General features: G+C 37.9%; 1 protein-coding gene across 3 annotated transcripts in view; it reads right to left on the reverse strand.

Moving 5' to 3' along the window:
• The window catches only part of TRAPPC12 (trafficking protein particle complex subunit 12), an 85,981-nt gene that overhangs the window by 39,541 nt on the left and 29,424 nt on the right, over window positions 1-17,016 (reverse strand). For all 3 annotated transcript variants that reach the window (XR_012655482.1, XM_032791084.2, XM_032791083.2), the window contains exons 4-5: window positions 14,929-15,042; window positions 12,681-12,819 (exon numbers count right to left, since the gene is read on the reverse strand). Coding sequence is in view for 2 of the 3 variants with exons in the window: in XM_032791084.2 (XP_032646975.1) it covers window positions 12,681-12,819; window positions 14,929-15,042 (253 nt within the window). In the remaining variant the exon portion in view is untranslated. The remainder of the gene's footprint in view (window positions 1-12,680; window positions 12,820-14,928; window positions 15,043-17,016) is intronic.

Below are 17,016 nucleotides of genomic sequence, written 5' to 3' on the forward strand. Positions count from 1 at the left end.
GAATGGATGAAGTAATCATTTGCATGTTGAAAACACTGGGTGCTTTTGAATAGAAGTATTTCAAAATGGAAGAGGTGATTGGCAGAGAGTATCAGTATGGAGAAAGGATTGTTATTTTTGTTTTTATACATTGTTTCAATTACCTGGAACCAAAATGAGAAGCAGCAATTATATTTGCTGATTATTATAACCTCTCAATAATAATAGTATTATAAAGGTCTGATAAACGGATTATAGAATTCAGCATGTGAAATTTAATCTCATAAGCCTATGGATCAAAGACAGGAAAAGGGAATATATCTGCTTCAATAACCAACGTATTACATGGGGAAAAGAGAAAGCAAGAAGGGAGACTGAGTATATTAATACTAATCTACAGCAGAAATAAATGGGCTATATTACATAATTAATCAACCACTGGTACAATTTAACAAAGGTCATGGTGAACTATTCTTCACTGACAATTTCAAAATCAAGATTGGATGTTTTTCTAAAAAGATATATTCCAGGAATTATTTTGAGGTAGTTCTCTGGCCTGTGTTATACAGGAGGTCAGACTAGATGATCACAATGGCCTCTCCCACCTTGGATTCTACAGAAAGTGTTCCCTGTACTTAGTTATCTGCTGTTCTGTGGTCTGAACTGTTTTGTCTAACTTAAGCCCAGCCCTGCAGAGGCCCTTACATAGGTGGACACATACATCCAGGTGGAATCCCACTAGGCAAAGGGATGTGATGTACAAATCGAGAACTAGCTGCGTGCAGCCCTCTGCAAGGTTGGAGACTTTGGGTACGTCTTCACTACCGGCTGCATCGGCGGGTAGCAATCGATTTCTTGGGGATCGATATATCGCGTCTCATCTAGACACGATATATCGATCCCCAAATGAGCCCCTGTCGACTCTGGAACTCCACCAACATGAACGGCGGTAGCAGAGTTGACAGGAGGAGCCGTGGACGTCGATCCCGCGCCGTGAGGATGGTAGGTAACTCGATCTAAGATACTTTGACTTCAGCTACGTTATTCACGTAACTGAAGTGGCGTATCTTGGATCGATTTCCCCCCCTAGTGTAGACCAGCCCTTTGATTATAAACTCCTTTGGGTAGAGACCAGGTCCTCTATTATATATTATTCAGTTCTGTACTGAATACACTGTTGCTGATCAAATAACAAGTACACATCCATATAGAAGTATATAAAAACAAATAGTATGTTCTGAAATTCAAATGCATAAATATTGTTAAAAGAGTTTTCTACTCTCCAGTTGATGTGTATAAGGTTTTTCTCAGCAAAGGGGAAACTGACGGGCTATCCAGCAGAACAGTGAAAGTAACACTGACAGTATTACTCACTTGGAAAGCTAATGAACAAAAGAGAACAGCCTACTTCTACTGCAAGCTACTGGAGTTCTCCTTTAACTCAAGTGCTGGTGGTCTCCATACTGAAGGTCCCTAAATTTAAACCCTGTTGATAGCCTTTGGGGTTCTTAAAGCAGCTTTGTGTATAGTAAAAAGTATAGACAATGGGAATTTATTTTGTTACTTTTTTCCCCAATGAGTTACAGTAGGTGTTACTTTTAATTATAGTAGGTTCAACATTTTCAGAAAATATAATTTTCAAGTTGTCATTGTCCCTTTAATATATTAACAGCATAAAAGAAGGCAAAATTGAATCGTACCAGAAAAAAATAAATCTCTCTTAAAAGCAAGATAGATAATCCAAAGACCTTGAAACACATGGAACAACCAGTCAGATCACATAAAATTTGTTAAGGCCAAACATTCCAATTCATGTTCCAGTAAGAACAGCTGCATATTTTGACAGGTGTCATAACAAAACACCACCTGACGCCAATTACCAACTTTAAAATGAGAGACCAGAATCTAGCTGCAACAGTTCTAGACTAGAAAAATGAGGATTTCGACGGCTGCAAATTAAGTGTGAGTACTTCCCCTTCACACCAAAATGCCTAGATTTGCATCCCGATCTGCTTTCTACAGCCTGCTCAAATGCATCTTGAGTGGCAAATACCAGCAGCAATCATCAAATTAGTGCTTAACTAGGCTATGGAGCTCACTGTGAAGAGAAACTATTTAAGATTATTGATGTGATCCCAATGAATTTCCTCTGCAAGAAAACCTTTGATGCAGAAGGAAAAATACTAATCCTAGTGTCCAGAAGTCATTTTGGATCTGGATCATTTTTTTCATACCTTTTCTATAATCTTCCTATGTACTAAACATTTTCCACCTAGATAGGCTGTATAACAAAACAAGCATCCTTGTAAGGAGGAAATACAGAAAACTAAAAGGAGGGAGTGGGGAGAAGGAAAGACAAAAAAAGACAGGGAAAAAAGAGAAAGCAAAAGAAGAGAGAAAAAAATACAAATTATTTAGCTCCAGCTGTATACTTGGAAGTGCACAACTTTAAATGGAGACATAGGCACAATTTTCAAAAGTGCCTAAAGCTCATTTTCAGAAGTGACTTAGGGCTTGCCTACACAGGAGGTAAATGTGCTCTATGGGGGTGTGATTTCTAAAGCACACTGATGTATTGTGCCTTCACTGGTCTGTGCAGGCCCTGCTGGTGCACACTAAAGATTCCTAAAGTTAGTGCAGTGCTATCTGAAACAATACTACATTAAAGAGCACTAGGGAAGCTTTAGTGTGCATCAGCAGGGTCTGTACAGGCCAATTAATGCATAACATACATTAGTACACTTTAGAAATCACCCCCCCCGTAGGACACATTATGTCACTTTGTAAACAATCCTTTAGTCACTTGGGCTCCTAAGTCCCACAGACTTTCAATGAGATTTAGGCTCCCCAAACGCCTGCCATTTTTGAAAATGAGATTTAGGCACTTATAGTACTCACACCAAACAGACCTGATACATGTAAGTTATGAGTTAAGAGATAGTTTGGAAATCTTGCAAAAATATTTTTTCAAAGGTCTGGAGGATAATGAAGGTGGAAGGAAGATCAAGAAATAGGAAGATGGCAGGCCAGAAATGACTGTGGTTTTCTTACCATTGGTGACCATCATAATTTTTCTCCACTGAAATTACATAGCATGCTAGAATTTGGAAGTGAGTAACCAATCTCCACTTTTGATTGCTCACTTCTAAAAAGTGCAATATAATACAAGTGCCATGTGTAATTAGACTAAGTAGCCATACAAGTGACTACTTAACTTACCCTTTTGCTATGGTGCTGCATAAATTAACAAACAGGCAAATATACCCACCCTGAACCACCTGGTGTTAACTACAATTTGTGAAATGCTGTATAAGCAGATTTATTCAAAGACAAAGCAAGATAAAGGTTAAGTATCAAAATACACAAATTTAAAGGGACAGTAAAGGTCTGTCACACAATGCAAACAAATTGGCTGGCAAACTTCTCCAGGGCTGCTAGAGGTTTTAGTATGTTTCCTGCCATCATCAGGGGCTTGAGGGATGAACTCTGCTAACGCTGGAGGTCTGCCACAACTGCATTACACGTCACAACAGATGGTAATGTTGACACCATATATAACAATGGTTCCACGTTTTTTTTTTGGGGGGGGGGTGCAATTTACCTGTGGAATGGATTAGCAAATGTCTGCTACCCACATGCTGACACAGCTTCTGCCATCTCTTTTTTCTGTGTTTTCTCTCTCACTTTCCCTTTTCTGTCTATTCTTTTTTCGTTGTTTTCCCTCCTCACTTATTCTGTTTCTTACCTACCCATAACTTTTCTCCTACTCCCTATTCCTTCACAGCTCTCTGGTAGCTCCAATCTCACTTCAATTCATCCATTCACCAGAAGGTTATTTGTTGATGGACATCCACCATTACCATACAAAACTGAGCCAAGCCACAAAAATAGGGAAAAGAAGCTTGGGCCAGAAGGCTGCTCTCTGAACCTTCAACCCTGTACAACTGAGTTGTTCCACATACTCAGCTACTTTGGGGCCACACAAGAGCAAGGCAGAAAAGCAGGGGGCTTTCAAGCCATCAGCTGCCACTTCACTGCCAGATGCAGCAGCACATTTGCTGTGCGACTGAGTGGATTTTTAGTTTCCCAACTCACAGTGATCTTCTGTTTTGCTCCACGCCCCTCCAAACTAGCCTTTTTGGAGCTCATCTGGGAGCAGAGGTTCCAGAAGAACTCAGGCATGAGTTACATGCAATTCTCTGCAGTAAGAGTGACATGACACATTTTTGTAATATACATTCACCAGTTATTGGCCAAAAACTCTGAATAAATGTAGGCACAGAAAATAAATGTGCCTCTGTGACAAAGAGGCATACGGCAAGTTTCCTGTTAGATCTTTTGTAGCTTCTTTGCGATTGCATGTACTTACCAAGTGCAATTTTACTAGTATATATTATGTTCCACCCCACAAGAAATCAGCACAAGGGACTTTTCAATAGCTTTGAGCATGGGATTGGACTAGATGACCTCCTGAGGTCCCTTCCAACCCCGATATTCTATGATTCTATGAGTTACTTTACAGGTTAGTATATTGGTGCCCAAAGCACAAAGGGGACATACGAATGTTTAGCATATCTGGTACGTAAATACCTTGCAAAGCTGGCTACTAAAGCGGCATGTGAATGCCTATTCTCACTTTCAGGTGACACCGTAAATAAGAAGTGGGTAGCATTATCTCCCATAAATGTAAAAATAACTTGTTTGTCTTAGCGACTGGCTGAACAAGAACTAGGACTGAGCGGACATGTAGGTTCTAAACTTTTACATTGTTTTCTTTTTGATTGCAGTTATATAACAAACAAAACAAATCTACATTTATAAGTTGCATTTCCCAGATAAAGAGATTGCACTACAGTATTTGCATGAGGTGAAATGAAAATACAATTTATTTTGTTTCTTTTTTACAGTGTAAATATTTGTAATAAAAATAATAATATAAAGTGAGCAGTGTGCACTTTGTATTCTGTGTTGTAACTGAAATCAATACATTTGAAAATGTAGAACAACTTCCAAAATAGTTATAATAAATTTAAATTGGTATTTATTATTAACAGTGCAATTAAAACTGCGATTAATTGTGACTAATTTTTTTAATCAAGTTAATTTGTTTTGAGTTAACTGCAATTAATTGGCAGCCCTACTTTCTATTAAAACCTCAAACTATTCTTGGATAGGAATGCAGACACAAAGGGGACATCTCCTATTTACGGGGAGCAAAAGCAAAAATTGCTAGAATAATAGGTGAGGACTGTTTAGACTCACATCATTTTCTGTGTGTGTGTGTGTGTGTGTGTGTGCATGCACAGTAAGATTTCCCACCTTCATTAGTCACCCAGAAGTATCATCCTGGGGCTACAATAAGCTGCAACTTGAAAATCCAAGTACTTGTACTATGATTAGTAACACAGTTCATAAGAAGGTGCACAGTATGAAGTCAGTTTCTCAAACTCCTACAATAAAATATTGAAGAACATGTTCCTTAGTTAGCATCTACATTTAACTCTCCACAAGCCCACACAAGACAACGGGGGACTGGGTAGCTGATTTTATTTCACAGGAATAAGAAAAATGATAACTCTGGAAGGAAGATAAAAGATAGACGGTAGTGAATTGTGCATGCAAGGGAACTTTAGTAGGTCAACCTCCCATCCCTTCTATCTGTGTTGTGAATTTGGGAAAACACACAAGATATATTATCTTCAATTTCTGTAGCATTTACAACATTCAAACAGATATTTTAATTTAGAGTTTAAATTTAATGTAACAGATGTTAATTTTCAATAGTCTATTAACCAGAAACAAGCCCAAATCATCCCATGTGTGAACTGGATAGCAATTGAAATCTTGTCTATCGATCCTCTCATAGAAATTTAGGAAACAGAAAAGGAAAAAGACCTCTATTCAGGGCTGGCGCTTCCATTGAAGCGAACTAGGCAATCGCCTAGGGTGCCAGGATTTTCGGGGGGCGGCATTTTGCCATTGGGGGCAGCAGGTGGCTCCGGTGGACTTGCCGCAGTTGTGCCTGCGGAGGGTCCACTGGTCCGTGGCTCTGGTGGAGCTGCCGCAGGCATGGCTGCGGCAGCTCCACCGGAGCCGCAGGAGCGGTGCGCGGGGTGGCAAAATGGCCATGCGCCGAGGGCGCGAAAAACTCTTAGCGCCGGTCCTGCCTCTATTATTGCCAGTGGTTTTATAAGCTGTTGTTGTGATGAACACAGACACAACTGCTATGTATAATAATAGCGTAGGTTGTGGACACACAAATGAAAAACCACAACCCCATGAAAAATCATATAATCCATGTCTCATGAAAGCCATGACAAATATTCAGCCTCAGATGCCCCAGTGTATTATATAAAGCAGACATGCAGGCAGCAATTTCGAAGACAGCTCATTGCCCAAATACCTAGCCTACTTTCATTAGCTGTTAGGAGGCAGAAAGAAGAGCAAAACATACCTCTTTATACTCCTCTCCCCAGAAGAAAATGTCTCACAAGGATGACCTTTCTGTACACTATCAGCTATTAAATTCTGGACAGAACAATCAAGTCTCCCTGTAGCTAAACTTGCAACTGTGGACAGTAAAATGAAAACTCTTCCTGTATTAATGCAGAGAAACTCTAAGAATAAAGTCTGATTATAACAAACTATAGTTATTCGTTAATATTGTGCAGTACACATTAAAATCACTTGTTTGTATTTCTAGATGTGGTCTCTCAAAATACATCAAACTATTTTCTGTAACTAACTTCAGTTTAAAAGCGAGTCACATTAAAAGTATAGAATTAGAAATAAAAATAACTGCCAACAGCTTTCAAACGACGTTTACCTTTTTCTCCAGCTTAGACAATGTGTGATAGGTTCCAAAATATCTGAAGTTGTGTATTACACGTAAGACTGTGGCTGGAGCAACTTTTCTAGAGACTACTCTTACTCCTGGAGATAGTGTTAATATTCTAGATATTCTGAATCAGCAGGTCAAATATAGACAACATAGGTGGGTTATCTTATTTCACCTTAAAATCTCTCCTCATATCAAACTTGATTTCTTACCTACACTAATGTTCTCTTTTACCAAAATAATCTCTGGAACCAGGTCCAAAGTATCAACTATAAGAAAACAGGTTAGTGTGTTTCCCTTTTCAGTTTACAGTTTTTTAAGATTTCAAAGACTAAGGCCTCGTCTACACTACTGGGGTCAGTCAACCTAAGTTACACTACTATAGCTATGTGAATAACAAAGGTGGGGTCGACATAGCTTCGGTTGACTTACTGCGGTGTCTACACCGCACTGCGTTGACGGGAGATGCTCTTGTTCTGGTGGAGTACTGGAGTCGACCAGAGAGTGCTCTGTGGTAAATGTAGTGGATCTTCAATAGATCGCAGTAGCGTCAATCCCTGATAAGTGTAGACATGGCCTAAGAAATGTAATAAATTCCCAGGACATTCAACGTATGGATTTTTTTCTTTTTAAAACAGAACTAACAGGTATGGTTTTAGATAATTTATTGAAATGACTGGCTGGTACCTTGAAAGAAAGCAAATCCAAGTAAACAAATTTGTTTCTTTTCAGATGCTATTCTATTCCACAAGCTGCAGACTTCTGGATTTCTTTGTATGTGTATAAATCTTACCTGCATGTATGCATGTGGCCACTCAAACAATTGAAAAGACAAGTATTTTATAAACGGAGCCGAAAATTTACTTTAAAAATAAGGACACTATTAACTCCAGAAGAAGGTTCCATGCATAGAGGGCAACACAGACAAAAACATGGACATGACTGTGGGAAGATCAGATTAATGTGGCATCACAACTTGGCACAGTCCTGCTCTCTGGACATATACCAATCTGTTGTGATAGAATCCAACCACTAAATCCTATGTGCTTCTAAGCTGGTCAGAAATTTTTTGATATGTTTTTAACTGAAAAAATGCAGATTACTTAAAACTAACACAAAGAAAGAAAAACCCACTCCAAAATAGGCAACAATCCACTGATTATGGCATTCACCGGGGTTGGGGGAGACCCATGTTCAAATTCCTGATGTGCCCAATTCAGAGCAGGGATTTAAACCTGGGTCTTCTATATTTTAGGCTATAGACTCAGTCTCTCCGGTTGGAGCTGTTCCATGTTATACAATTAAATATTCATTGGGCCATAAAAAGAAACTTACTTGATAGCCTACTGATTGGGGCACTTGCTTGGGATGAAGGAGATGCAGGTTCAAGTCCCTACTCTGCCTCATTCAGACTTGGACCTGAGTTTCTCACAACCCAGGTGGGTGCCCTACCACCTGGGCTACTGGTTATTCTTGGGTGGGGATCTCATTCATATGTTTTTTGAAAAAATTACAACAGGGTCTCATCTTCCTTCCACACTGGAATAAAAAACATAAAAACCTTAACATTTTTTGTGAAACCGAATTCTTGTTTTCTGGGCAGTACTATTAGTGGCTGATCACTGTTTCTAGCTCTGGGTCTCTCATTCACACTCCCAGCTGCAGACCCTGTTTGACACCCTTCCTGAGCAATGAGATCCCTGTAGTTCAGCTGTCTAGGCCCCCTACTCCAGTGCCACACCCCTTCTGAGCCCAGAGTTGCTTAAACATGTTTTCTCCAGAGTTCATCTGGCTGTGAGAGCATTGATTTCCTAGTTATACCTTTGAGGGACAACATATTCCTAAACTGTCATATGGAACAACAAGGCTGGTATTACCGGTAGTGTTGTCAACAGTGACAGAAAACTGAGAGACCTGGTGAGTTTCAGAGAACATATAAGAGGTTCACGTTGGCCATATTAAGTTTAATTGACAGAGATTTTTTCTTCCACCTTCTCTCTGTCATCTACTTAGAATGCAAGCTCTTTGAGGCAAGGACAGTCTCTGACTACATGTTTATACAGCCTAGCAGAATGAGGCCCTGATCTTAGTTGGAGGATTCCAAGCACTACTGTAATTCAAAGGTATTCAAAGAAGAGATGTCAGAGACAAAGACAGATGTCTGACTGGATTGAAGGAGACAAGTTAGAAGTAAAGAGGCAGATTTGTGAGTATCAGCTGCAATAGAACGCAAGATAGGTGTATAAGGGAGACGACAGAGTCCAGCGGGGTTCCATGGGAAGTGGGAACTAAATTAGGAGAAGGGAAATTTAGGGGGTAAGAACTAAAACTTGATTCTGCTGCAAACCTATCCAATTCTGCAGAAGCAAAGGATGTTAAAAGCAGCCCAGAGAAATATTTAACATTTCTTTGCTGGAGCATAAAAAGCAAATGGTTTTAGTTTGTAATTTATTAAATTTCCTGTTATTAATATTTTCAGTGGGTAGATATTATGCACACTATTTAAAATAAATGTATTAAAACTAATCTGTGTAAGTTACTTGTATATATACTCTTCTTAAAGTGCATTTTAATCACTTGCTTCATCTATACATTGTGAATAAAAAATTCTTACTTTTATGCGTGTTACTCCACAAAATTAGAAGAAAAATTAGAAAACAGCAGTGTATTGTGGATACGTGTTCATGCACTTTAGCTAAAATATATGTATGATTTATGTTCATCATTTAAATTAGCTGGTTAATGATGCAAATAACCTATCTTCCTTTTATTTATATCCCAACACTGTGTAATTTAATTCAAGGCAGAATCAGAATTGCTCTGTCTCAACTCTTCACAAACCTGTAAAAGCGGCAAAGAGTTCTGCGGCCCCTTATAGACTAACAAACATATTGGAGCATGAGCTTTCGTGGGTGAGTACCCAGTTCGTCAGATGCATGTAGTGGAAATTTCCAGAGGCAGGTATAAATATGCAAGCAACTCAACTCAAACTTGAGTCATGAAGGTTTGATAGGTGCTTCCAAGCCTTAATCTAGTACTCAGCCCATACTTTATAAGAGGCAGGTCAGCTCCATACAATTTTCATCTGATTTCTCTTCTAGGCGATCAGATTACAGGGCAGGTTGATATGCCTTACTGTAAATAAGAAGTGAGGCAAGAGGTCAAAATATCCCTGCTGTAAGATCTTCATTCTATGGTTTTGGCACCTCAGATATGTAATCTTGAAATAGAATGCTCACCAACAGCTCATACCTTCCACCACAGATAATTTTAGCAATTGTATGAAGTTCATGACAAGCTGTTGTTAGAGAAAGACATTTCAGATTTTGGGTGTAATGGAACTGCAGAAACAGAGTATTTCATATCCAGTCTCAGGAGGAGTCAATGCAGTATCTGCCGAATAGCCTACTATATACAGTCTACTATCTAAATTCTGCATATTACTTGAAACTCTCCTGTGGCTAAAAGTCCTCATGTGTTGGCACAAACTATAGACACTTTTTTCTGGGCTAAAATTACTTATTTTTAAAGCTGAAGAAGCTGGCAACATATCATCTTTATCGCTAACATCACATCCTGAGGAACACAGCAATAAAGAAGAAAAATACTTGTAAAGCATCAAAATGTAAAAAAACTAAAAACAAAAAAATGGAAAGTATGAAAGCTTGGAGATAAGGATTGAGATCCTCATCCCCACTCTAGCCCCATTATGAAGCCTAAAAAAGCCAGAGTGAGAAAAAGGGGCCCCACAAGCCCCATATCCAGCTAGGGAGGATTCCTCTAGTGTAGGAACTTGGGAATGCCACTTCCTAAGGAACTTCTTGCAAACCTTCGGGCAGAAGGGTGCTGAGAAGGAAACAGCTACAGCTTATAGCACTGTGGAGATTCTGGGCCTCCAAGGCTGTATAAGTTATATCAATGGCCTCTCCAAACCTCAGAACAGCCCAGGACTGCAAGAACTCATAGATGGCTTAAAGCCACCATAGCTACCCCTAAATCCACACAAGATGTGCTGCAAGTTGTCTTATGCATTTTAAAAGTGCTACACAGAATCTCTGCCAAGTTCACTGTCAATTACTCTGTCTGGTGATTGCCCCTCACTTATGAGAGTTGGCTCTTGAGTCCAAACTGGTCTTTTTTGGTCATGCTGGACTACTGAGAGGCTTAAATGGAAGAAATAAAGTCTTACAATGCACTGCATTAAATAATATCTTCTTCTATAAATGTGAAGTATCCTGGATATTCTTGACATCCTTCCTTGGCAACTAATGGAAAGTATTGTTGAAAGTAACTCATGGAGTTAGGGAAGGCTGCTATGCCTAGTAAGAGAGAAGAACAGGAGGTTTCCCATGTAGTGCTGGACTAAGGAGCTAAGCTCTACTTAAAATTAAAATCCTGCTGCCACATGGCAACCACTTTAAGTAACAAGAACCAGTTTAAATTTAATACTCAGGGTGGAGGAGAATGTGGATCAATAGATTGTAACTCTGGGATATTACAAATAACCCCACTCTCAACACTTTGAGAAATAAGATTATGTTTTTTTTCCCCCAGATTGTTCAAGTAGAACATAAAACTCTCTCTTACTACTTTATTGTTTATGAATTACTGGACAAGAATTTTTTGTTCAAATAAAGAACAATTATGATAAATCTGGGGATCATCTAGCACCAATGCTGTGGTGTTACTAAAGTTTAAAACGCTGAAAAGAACCTATATATAGTTAGCAAAAGTTCACTTTTTGAACTACAACAGTGATACTTGAAACTTATGGAACCTCCTCAATGAGACAGCATGAACACGAGGACAGAGATCTCTTAAAATATTAGCAATATTTTTTCATGCAGCACAGATTTATCTAAAGATCTGGAGTGATCCCTATTATAAATATCCTTTTAGTTTTAATTACTAAATAGGTGGTTAATATCATATTTGATTAGTATTTTTTCATGAAAATAATTTCTAATTCTCAGATTAGCTCAGTTTAATTTTACACCTTTTTCTTATAGTAACTAATATTTTTCAATCAGTTGCAAAAAGCTTTGATTTAAGAAAAGCATTGGAATACTCTGAACAAAAGGTACAAGTACTACAGTATGAGAAGCGGGTTAGTATTAAACTTCCCTTTTATCCAGATTGTGGTATTATATTTGAAAATTATAATACCAATACTATAGTTAATACATCACTTTGTTTTTAGCTGCTTGTAACCTGCTTATAATATTATCCCCTTTGGCATTAAGAATAAGTCAATATTTCTTTTGTTTGCTATCTTTTAATCTTTCTTCACTACGTATTTCTCTACTAAATTCTTAAAATGTGTATTACTCCTTCAAATTTAGCCTGTTCACAGCACACTGAATGAGTTTAGGAAGAAAAGGCAAAAGAGATAATTTACTTTAACCCAGGAATCCTTTGTTCCTCATTCTGTGTGACTTTGTCAATGCACATCTGCCCACTTCCCCACCAGAAACATATATACTACCATCTTTTATTTATTTATTTATTTATTAATTCTTAGTAAATTAGATAAAAGCTATATATAAAATGTGATAACTAAATTAAGGGTAAAATACCAACTAAAACCATGTGACTCTGGAACAGATGCTATATTACTGTACTGGATTATACATAGAACTATGCCTGCCTACAATATTAAAAGCTCTTGTTATCCTTTCTCTATAATATAAGAAATGTATTAGCATAACCATTAGTCATTTTTTTCTAAGCAGCAGCTAGAAGTTCACTCCATTTAAAAAATGGATGATAGCTTGGGCTCCTTATTTGAAATCTGTGTACTTAACGATGAGGAGAAGATTGGTCACAGCTGAGATGAAAGTATAGCATAAATCAAGTGCCTTACCTTTGCGTCCTGGGTATACATGAGGGTAATATTCATAGTACAGATCAGGTTGGTCTAGGTTTCCAAATGGTTCAAATTCCAATTCTGCATTTTGGAAAAGATTCAACTTCACCAGCAGCGCTAGTCTCACAAACCATAGCTAAAATGGCAACAGATATGAAAATGCCAGGTCAGTTATCGGCTTCTATTTTAAATCAAACTTAAAAATTACACTCAGTGTTTGAATCACTTCAGGTCTAGTAAATTAAAGAGTCAAAAAACTAATCTCAGATCTGCATGAATAAAACATATATGCTTGTCATGTAGCAGTTTTGAAAAAGTTAACAAAGAAGTGTAGAACTCAGGAAAATGATATTTTGATCAGCTGTGACGTATTGAGCCCTTGAGTGGAAGTTTCTAGAGATCTGTATCATTAAGTTAGATGGAATAAAGGGGCCCAAAGAACCCAAAACAGCCCTAAAACTGTTCAACACTTAACAATTTTAAATAGAGTTTGGTATACAGAGACCTCAGCCTGTTTAGTACCTGGGTGAACACACAATTAAGAAGGGAAAACAGTTAAAGCATCTGAAATGTAAAATATTAAAGTAAGGCTTTCATTTTAACAACATCCTTGCTCCCTCTGCTTTTAGCTGAGAGTCTTTAGAAGGGAAAAAAAACCCACCCTCCTTGTCTGAGCATCTCTTAGATGGTATTAAAGATGGCAACAACTGTCGTTCTGGTTGTGACGTTGTATGATTAAAATATGATTATGTAGATTATTGTTGCTACCACTGTTATGTAATTACAACAAATCTTGTACAAAATATGTCATGTCAGGGATTAATGGAAAAGTTATGGTTTCCTGAAAATGATTATTCTATTTGTATGCACGTATCATGTTAGTATCTGAAGTTATGAATACTGACTATGTACCTATATTTCAAATGTGTATGCTACTGTGGTAAGATACCCACAAGGTAGTTTACATCCAGTCTAGCCAGGCGCCTAGGGAAAGCAGGCAGCAAGTGGAGGAGAAAGATTGCTCTTTCCTGCTTTACTCCTGGGGGAATTCTGCACTTCCACTGCTACCTTCCATTTGCTACGCTCTCTCTGGTCTAGTCTAGTTCAGACACCTCTTAGGATCAGGATGACGAAGGCCCAAAGACCCAGGAGACAGAGGTGATGGAAGCCATAAGGGTGAAGATTGTTCCAGTAGCCAATTTTTCTGCCAAAGTCTCTTTCTTTAAGGACTTCAAAAGGGAGTGATGGGTGGAACAACCCACCTCCTCTTTATCTTGTCCACCAATTAGGCCCAGTTTCCAACACTTCAGTTGAGGTCCATTGATGTCTGGTTCCACATTTAGTTCTTTACCGGGTATGATCTTAACACAGTTCTTGAGTTATATCAGTAAGCCTTTTTGTTTGGACTAATTCAGTCTGTCTCCTTTTTGCACCTTTTCCCCAACATTTGGTGTTACAGGTTATTGAGACACTTTATAATCTTTACTCGCTTCTCACAGTTGAGATCACAATTAGGCTAGGTCCAATTATCACAACAGGCCAATATTTCAAACCTGGTTCTAAACCTCATTACAATTTTCAAGTTATTATACCAGAAATTTCAGATCACTATAATTCAATACATTTATATTTGAGATTTGTATTTTCCTTTTTTCTGCTATTTTTAAAAATTGCTATGATTTTCATGAACTTGCACGATCAGCCAGTTACTAGCAGAAAAGAATCAGAAGAGTGGTATGTGTTTTCAGCCAGTCACATTTTATAAATTTGAACATTTGTCATTTTTTCCATGAAGTTTTACTGCTTTAAGGTTCTTAAGAATATAAGTTTAACAACTTACTTCAACATGATAACAAAACTTGTTTATAACATCCGAATCAACATTATCTAAGATAACCAGATTAACATTTGTATAGTTTTTCCGTTTTAAAGAGTCATCATAATCTAATTATAATGATCATGAAGGACAATAACAGCATGAACCTTTGAAGATAGTCACATTAGTCAAAATAAATTAAGTGTGCTATATGCAAATATGTGTAATCAACTTACTTTTACTATGCAGTCGTTTAAAGTAAAATCTACTTTCATATAACTGGATGGGAGAACTATTTTGTGTACCACCAGGTTACAACTTTAGACACTGATCCTGCAAAAGGAAATGATTACACTCAAGAGTCTGCCCATGTGGATTCCTTTACAGGAATGGGGCCTTAACCACCACACGATTGTAAGGTGACCATACCTGCAAAGAATCTGTTGTATGATTAGTAGGTAGCCCATTTTTGCCGTAGCCTTGACCATGGGCAGTCAAAAGTCGTCCACACAGGTCAACTGCTGCTCTCCAGTTTTTGCTGTTCTGTGAAAAAGAATGAAGTAAGTAACCAACAAATGAGCTACTAAAACACACAGCTCCTTATTCTGCTTGAAGCAACTATATCTAGTCATCAGTAAAAATGACACGGCTGGTAAAACTGGCCCGTAAAAAGTTGAAGCTACATAGGTAATTAGGCAAAAAGTGAAGCTGAGCATAAGATATAGTTTAAGACGACTAGATCACTAAAAAAAAAGTATACACTATTTATAAAAACATCACAAAGATTTTCCAGTTAAAGCCATCTATCATATTTTTCTAAACCATCCACAATACTCAACACTTTTTGCAATCTCAAAGAATGTAGAATAAAACCAGGTCATATCATATCCATTTTACCCAAAGTACTCTTAATAATATAACACATTTAGGATCTGATGCTGTTCCTATTGATTTCAATAGTGCAGGATCATATCTTTGGTGAAGTTCATTCAATAAAGTGGTTAAGTGAACATTCCAAACATCACCAACTGAACACAGGACGTCTAGTAACAATTATTAAGCAATGAAGGAGGAGAAAATAGTTTGTTTTTTAAGAGAATAAATGTAAAATTACATATAAGATTACAGATTGCAGAGTTGTTTTTTATTTAAACATTTGAATTTCCATTCAATCTTTCTCAAGAGTTAACACCATAGGATACTTAAATATTTATTTTCATTGATAAAATCAAAAGGAAAAAATCAACCTCAATTCAGTTTAGTATGTTGCACTGACATATCATGCTTTATAATTATGCACTTGCGAGCAAATTAAAATTTCTATCTTGTTGCGTACTCTACCGAAGCCTATTAAGCAGAAAATAAATTTCCAGAGACTTTAATCTGGACTATGGAGCAACTATTGGTATTCTCCAAATCTAAAAAATTTTCTGTTTTCCAGAAAAACTTTAATGAAGATTACTGTATATTATTACCTGTATTATTGTAGCATCTAATAGCTCCACTAAAGATCACTACATATTACACTACGTCTCATAACTAAAGAGTAGATCACTATTTTTTTTCAAAAATAAAGTCTCTTACATGTAACAAAAATAATAATTACCAGAACAGGAAGTTGCCATACTGACAGTGATGAAGGTTAAGGTGCAGAAAATGCAGTTCCAATTGGATTGAATGCATGACACACACCTTTCAAAGCTTTAAAAATGAAGATTCATCTGTAAACAGTATTCTCTGAGATGACCTCTGCACATTCATGTTCTTGGGGCGTACTGATGGTGCATGTTGAACGGGAGAAAACTTCTAATAGCTGTGCCTATCGAAGCCTCCTTGTCTCCTGCCCCTCTTCTCGCTATTGTGAATGTTCAGATGACGGAATTATAAGAGAGGGCATAGTGCAGTGACCACTTAAGTGCCTTCCACCACCTCTTTAAATCCAAAACTGAAATTAGGACTGCAAGCAGGGAAGGTGGGCAGGGAGTGAGTGTGTGCAGAACTAATCCCAAAGTAACCTTCATTTCTTCTTGAAGTGACCTCTACACATTCCCACTTGTCGGAGTTTAGTAAGCAGGACTCCTCCCTGGACAGGGGGACAAGAATATCTAGTTAAATAGAGCAGGGGTGTCCTGGCCAGTGGTGGAGCATCCGCCAAAATGCCGCCGAATTTCTGCGGTGTTTCGGCGGCGACGCCTCTCGCTGACATCACTTGTTGGTGGCAATTGGTGTTATATCAATAAAAACTAGCAGGATCTTATTAAAGGGGACAAAACATTTGTCACATTTATTGTAAATACCAAAATAAAAGATAACAGCAAACAACATTGTTTGGCTACTTATTCCTATGATTACATATATATATATATCCATTCACACAATCATTCATACAAGTTTTGTATAGATATTATAGTTACCAGCCTAAAGTTGCTTGTGACAGAATACTGGCCAGGTACCCTGTACACAAGAGTGGAGCCGAGTCCGGGTCAGGTGCACCTGATGCTCCTGGAGGCTGGCAGC

This window comes from Chelonoidis abingdonii, chromosome 3, assembly GCF_003597395.2.
Source record: "Chelonoidis abingdonii isolate Lonesome George chromosome 3, CheloAbing_2.0, whole genome shotgun sequence".
NCBI classification, from domain to species: Eukaryota; Metazoa; Chordata; order Testudines; family Testudinidae; genus Chelonoidis; species Chelonoidis abingdonii.